General features: G+C 43.5%; 1 protein-coding gene across 2 annotated transcripts in view; it reads right to left on the reverse strand.

Moving 5' to 3' along the window:
• The window catches only part of TNPO3 (transportin 3), an 84,147-nt gene extending 83,183 nt beyond the window's left edge, over positions 1–964 (reverse strand). For both annotated transcript variants that reach the window (XM_077857289.1, XM_077857290.1), the window contains exon 1: positions 472–964. In XM_077857289.1, coding sequence (XP_077713415.1) covers positions 472–591 — 120 coding nt within the window. In that variant the 5' untranslated portion in view covers positions 592–964. The remainder of the gene's footprint in view (positions 1–471) is intronic.
• Between the last annotated feature and the right edge of the window lie 5,823 nt (positions 965–6,787).

Consider the following 6,787-nt stretch of genomic DNA (forward strand, 5'->3'; position numbering starts at 1 on the left):
GCTGTTAATGAAAAATCAGTGAGGCACACACAGTGAGGTGTAAGGCTACTGCTGGAATGGAACTGCCAGGCTCAACACTGGGACACCGAGAGGAGACGGAGAAAGCATCCGTAAGTGGAAGATGGAGAAAGATTGGGACTGGATTTGGCTGAAGGACGACTAAACGCAAAAGCAGAGCCTAAGAAGTAGCAAGCGTAAAACTTAAACACGACCAGATCCGTGCCCCAAGCGAGAACGGGACCTACAAATCAAGATTCTACGGGGTGGGGAAAGGGCCAGTTCGCGACCGACCACAAGGAAGTAGTTTCCGAAAAGCGGCGTAAATGTAGCTTCGCAGCCCCACCCCGCGGCAGCAGCTCCTCCCTAAGGAGCATCTCACGAGGCCAACCGCCCTGCTCAGGCTCCAGCTCGAGCCCGGGTCCCACCCCGCCCTTGCCCCGCGGCGCAGAACGGCCTCCCTGGGCCCCTCACCGAACGCTGCAGCTCCCCAAGCCAAAATGAGGCGCGCTCCTTTCCGCTGGGATCTGGGTCGTGGTAAAGCGCCTGCACTGCCTGGTATACGAGCTGCAAAGTCGGCTTTGCCCCTTCCATGGTGGTGGCAGTGGTAGCGGCAGCGACGGCTCTGGCTGTTCTCCCGAGGCTTCTCCGGTTGCTCCGCCTTCAAGCTTCCTCACTGTGTCGGCCACGGCCGCTCCCTGACTGGCGCCATCTCCTCTTTGGCCGTTACCAGGGCAGAGGGGTTCCCGTGGAAGCTGCCCCCTCGGAAACAGAGGTTAGATTGTATTCGGGTTCCCGGCCTTTTTTCCTATCCTCCCACTAGACTCCAGACTTCTGAGTTCAGACGCCGATACTCGCCTCTTCACCCACTGACTCGCCCTCCGAAGTCTGTCCTCAACGCCACACAAACCACGCAGCGTACCTAAGCCGCGTTAACCCGGACCGGAAGCCGCGGCACCGGTACCTTTGGCACACTTCCGCCTGGTGCTTCGCAAACGGCCTCCTTCCCGGCACGCCTCCTCCCGTCTCCCCGCCCCCTCCCGGAAGTGGTCCTGCCAGGCCGGGAGCCGGGAAGAGGCAGTTGGATGTGATTCTCTCCGTTACTTGCTTACGACTGGAGCAATAGGAGCGGCGTGTATTCTGTACCTGAGCGGCTCTTCTCTCCTTGAAAGTGGTCCGAGGTCCTTCCAACGCCCTTCGGACTTCTCCATCCCTATCCAGGGAATCCTTCCTGACGCCCGTGGAGAAGGCGCCTCAATCCAGCCATCCGTGCGGTATGCACCGTACTGGAAATGCAAAGATGACTGAAGACAGGGTTCCTATCCTGGCTGTAGTAGATGAGACAGACGCTTAAGCAAATAATGTACAAAACTGAAATATGTGCCACATCCAGATGAATCAAAAATGCTTACAATCCCTGTATAGCCCCCTTCCTACTAAGTTCTTACACCCCAAAAGGTGTTTCATTCTATTGCTCAGGACACTGAACTCCACAGTATTTACATACATTTCTAGGGTCATTGAATTGAATTTTTGTGTGTATCTTTCCGAATCAGAAAAAAAAAAAAATCAATGGTCTAACAATTCTTAATTCATAAAAGAAAATAGGAATTTTGGAATCTGCACTCTGAAGAAATTTTGGACAAAAGGGGAGCAGCATGTTAAAGGATTGCTCAACATTGATGCTAGTCCTTTGCAATAATAAATGCCACTATTTGATGAATGCTTACAACGTGTAAAGCACTGTAGTTAAAAAGATCTGATTTAATCCTCTTGATAGCTACACCATCTGAATCCCCATTTTATAGAATAAGAAGTAGGTAATGTACTTTGCCCAGGGTTACATAGTTCTTAAAGTCAGGATTTGAATCCAAATCAGTTTCACTATCGTGAAGCCTGTTAAATAATACTATTCCTATCAGCCTGTGTATTTGTTTCTGAATTGTTACTCTCAACAGATTTGAATAGCCAACATCATAATGAGAAACACTGTTACTGCACGGAACTGATATGATTTCAGACAAAAGAAAAGAAACAATATTCCGGCAACCTAATTCATCCATTCATTCAGAAAAAAAATTAGTAAAGTCATTATGGTCTCTGCCCTCAAGGAGTTTACAGTCTAATTGAAAGACAAGCAATTCAATATAGTTTAAAAGCTCTGTGAATATTCACAAGCTAAAGAATGATGTTGGACCTACCTTGCACATATACAAAAAAATAAATTCTAGATCTAAGTGTAAGAGCTAAAACTATAAAATCCTTGGAAGAAAATGGGACTATATTTTCATGTTCCTGGATTAGGCAATAGTTTCTTAGTACTAAAAGTACAGTGAAAAGAAAAATAGATAAATCAGACTTCATCAAAACTAAAAACTTCTGTGTCAAAGGTAATGATTAAAAGTGAAATGACAATCCACAAGATGAAAGAAAATTTTTGTAAGTCATATATCTAAAGGTTTAGCATGCAAAATGTATAAGGAACCCTTATGATTCAACCATGAAAACACAATTCAATTTTTTAAATAGGCAAAAGATTTGAACAGATATTTTTCCAAAAAAGACATACAAATCCATATGCAGAGATGCTCAACACCACTAATAATCAGGGAAATGCAATTCAAAACCATAATGAAATACCACTTCACACTCCCTAAAATGACTTGAAAAAAGACATTAAGTGTTGGTGAGGATGTGGAAAGATTGAAAACCTCACACTCTGCTGGTAGAGTTGTAAATTGGTGCAGCTGCTTTAGAAAACAGTCTGGCAATTCCCAAAAGGTTAAAGTTACCATCTAACCTAGTAGTTCCACTCCTAGGTGTGTATCCATGAGAATGAAAACCTAAGTCCATACGGACCCTTGTGCATGAATGTTCATAGCATTATTTGTAATAGCCAAAAAGTGAAAGCAACCCTAAGCCCACCAGCGGATAAATGGATAAACAAACTGTGATGCATCTACATGATAGAATATTAAATATTAAAGGGAAGAAGTACCCATCTGCAAGCCAAGGAGCAAGGCCTCTGGAGAAATTGGTCCACCAACACATTGATCTGGGACTGCCAGCCTTTAGAACTATGAGAAAATAAATTTGTTACTTTAATTAATTAATTTAAAAAATAGGGCAGCCCTGGTGGCGCAGCGGTTTGGCGCCGCCTGCAGCCTGGGGTGTGATCCTGGGGATCCGGGATCGAGTCCCACATCCGGCTCCCTGCATGGAGCCTGCTTCTCCCTCTGCCTGTGTCTCTGCCTCTCTATGAATAAATAAATAAAATCTTTTAAAAAAATAAAATAAAAAATAAAGGAATGTGGGATCCCTGGGTGGCGCAGCGGTTTGGCGCCTGCCTTTGGCCCAGGGCGCGATCCTGGAGACCCGGGATCGAATCCCACGTCGGGCTCCCGGTGCATGGAGCCTGCTTCTCCCTCTGCCTATGTCTCTGCCCCCCTCCCCTCTCTGTGTGACTATCATAAATAAATAAAAATTTGAAAAAAAATAAAAAAAATAAAAAATAAAGGAATGAAGTACTGATGCATGCTACAATGTGGTTGAATCTTGAAAAGATGCTAAGTGAAAGCCAGACAAAAAAAAAAAAAAAAAAAAAAGCCACATATATGATTTCATTAATTTGGAATATGAGAATAGGCAAATCTCCAGAGACAGAAAGTAGATTAGTAGTTGCCAGGGGAAGTGAGGAGAGATGAAATATTCTGGAATCAGATAGTGGTGATAGTTGCACAACTTTGTGAATATAAAAACCATTTAATACATCTTTAAGGATGACTGTTACGGTATGTGAATTATATTTCAATAAAATTATTATTTTAAAAAGGTTTGTTATTAGAATTTTTAAAACACCATGTAGATATTTGGCCAATATTTGCAAAAACCAACCAACCAGGCAGCCGGGGTGGCTCAGCGGTTTAGCGCCGCCTTCCGCCCGGGGCGTGATCCTGGGGTCCCGAGATCGAGTCCCACGTCAGGCCCTGCATGGAGCCTGCTTCTCCCTCTGCCTGTGTCTCTGCTTCTCTCCCTATCTCTGTGTCTCTCATGAATAAATAAAATCTTAAAAAAAAAAAAACTACCAACCAACCAATCCCCCCATAGTGTCCTATTCTTCATGTCCTTAAACCATTGTCTAATATATAGTGGGTATAGTAAATGTTTTAAATAATGTGTCTTCTAGCTCTTTAGTTAGAAAAATCAATCTAGTTGCAACACTAAATGGCTGGGGAAGGGGGCAAAAACAGAAATAAGAAACTTGGTGCGCTTGGGTTGCTCAGTTGGATATCATCTGCCTTCGATTTAGGTCATGATCCAGAGGTCCTACGATGGAGCTGCCTGCTCAGCAGGGACCCTGCTTCTCCCTCTCCCTCTGCTGCTCCCCGTGCTGTGTTCACTCATGCTCTCTCTTTCTCTCTCTCTCTGTCAAATAAAATCTTACAAAAAAAAAAAAGAAGAAGAAGAAAGAAAGAAAGAAACTTGTGACAATCCTGGCGAGGTATGGTGGCCTAAAATGACACAGCAGTGCTGTGGAGATATGGATATTGAAGATGAATTTAGGGAAAAGAATTTTGATATGGTAATTGAGCTGTAGGGTGTGATAAAGGAAAGAGAAACCAGGCTTCTGAATATGGAATCCAGAAAAAGAAACAGCTTTTGTGATAGTAGGGAGGAAGTGCAAGGGGGAAGATGGTGAGTTTAGTTTTGGCTATGTTGAGCATTGAAGCATTTGTGAACAAGCCAAGGCCAGCAGACTGAAGCCAGGGACTGGGGTGAAGATAGAGATTTGAGAGTCATCTTCATACGTAGGTGGTGGGTGAAGACAAGGAAATTGTTCAGATGAACCAGGGAGGAGAAGGACTAAGGCAGGGCACTGCAGATAAACAATAAAGGATGGGCAAGGAAGTAGAAGCTAGAAAGGAGTAGCCAGAGAGGAAAGTGGAGAACCAGGAGAATGTACTACAAAGGGATCATCCTTTAAGTAGCATCAAATGCTCCAAAGGTGTCAAGTACTATTAGAATAATAAATCTGAAATAAATTTTTAGAAATAATCTGAAATACCTGGACATCTGGCTGGCTCCATTGGTAGAGCATATGACTTGATCTCAGGGTTGTAAGTTTGAGCCTTTTACTCACCAGCGGTGAGCATATCCAAAGGTTGAGTATCATACCTCAATAAATAAGTTTCTCTCCAATTCCAGACAGGTGCTGCCATGGGAACTTCCATGAAAGCTTAAATCTGCCATGGGATGATGCTTGTGACTTGAGATGAACTTCAGGTTACACTAAGCATAGATTGGGGTCCCATACAGTTCTCCTTAATTCTCTTCTCTCATCCTCTGATGCCTACTCCAAACCCTAGGATGAGGAAAGCCACTGAACTTTGGGAATAAGTTGTAAAAACAGTGGTAGAGGCCAGCGGTTTCCCCCAAGTACCTATTCTTTCCTTGTTTGGGTTGTTCAACCCTTCCTAGAGTTCCCCGAATGAATACTTTTTTCCTAGCTAATTCAAACTCAGTTTCTGTCACCTGTCTCATCAAAAGAGTTTTGACTAAACACTCTGCTGTCTTACTTCAGGCTGCCATAACAAAACACCATAGACTGGGTGGCTTAAATGACAAAAATTTATTTTCTCATAGTTCTGAGGCTTTTTGGAAGTTCAAAGTCAAGGTGCCACCATGGTCAGGTTCAGGTAAGAGCTCTCTTTCTGGCTGATAGATAACCAAATTCTTGCTGTGTACTCTATGCAGTGAGAAACAGTGTGATCACTCTTCCTTTTCTTACAAGGCCAAAGTCCTATTGGAATAGGGCACCACCCTTATGATCTCATTTGATCTTAATTACCTCCTACAGATCCTATCTGCAGATACAATCACATCAGGGTTTGGGCTTTAACATACCAATTTGGCAATTTGGCGGGGAAGCAATTCAGTCCATAACATTTGCCTCCACTTGACATTAGAGAGCTAAGGGAAGGCCCTCCTATTCATCCAAAAGAAACAGATAACATCAGATTTTTTTTATAAATTTATTTTTTATTGGTGTTCAATTTGCCAACATATAGAATAACACCCAGTGCTCATCCCATCAAGTGCCCACCTCAGTGCCCGTCACCCATTCACCCCCACACCCCGCCACCTCCCCTTCCACCACCCCTAGTTTGTTTCCCAGAGTTAGGAGTCTTTGCTTGGGTTTTTACTACCATCTGTGTGCCAAAGAAATCTGATGTTTCATATCAGAAAGGGAGACAGAACATGAAACATCAGATTTCTTTGGCACACAGATGGTAGTAAAAACCCAAGCACAGCTGTGCTGACTGCTCCGGGACAGAGAAACACTATGCTTAGCTAGAAGACAAAACCCTTGGATTGAATTTCACAACTTCCTGCCAGGGGCAAGCAGCCACAATTTTCTGGGGTAGTAAAAGGACACTTGTAGGGTAAAAAGGTGCATGCATAGGAATGTTCATTCCAGTGTGGTTTGCCCTAGTGAAAAATGAAAATATCCTAAATTTCCATACATAAGGAACTGAACATTAGAGTGTATGCATACCTTAGATCCCAAGCAGCTGTTGAAAATCAAGTCAGAACCATTGTTAATTTTGTTACATATCAATGAGGAATAGAAGCAGAAAAGTGTTCACCTTTAGCCCAAAAGGCTGTCCAACAGCCTGCAAAGTTCTGATAAGGATCAAATATGTGCTGGTTGCTAAATTCTTAAAAGGTCTCATGACTGCCTGTACATCTCACCAATAGTTAATATGAAGCTGAATGAATGATAAGCACC

Source organism: Canis aureus, chromosome 18 (genome assembly GCF_053574225.1).
Source record: "Canis aureus isolate CA01 chromosome 18, VMU_Caureus_v.1.0, whole genome shotgun sequence".
NCBI lineage: Eukaryota > Metazoa > Chordata > Mammalia > Carnivora > Canidae > Canis > Canis aureus.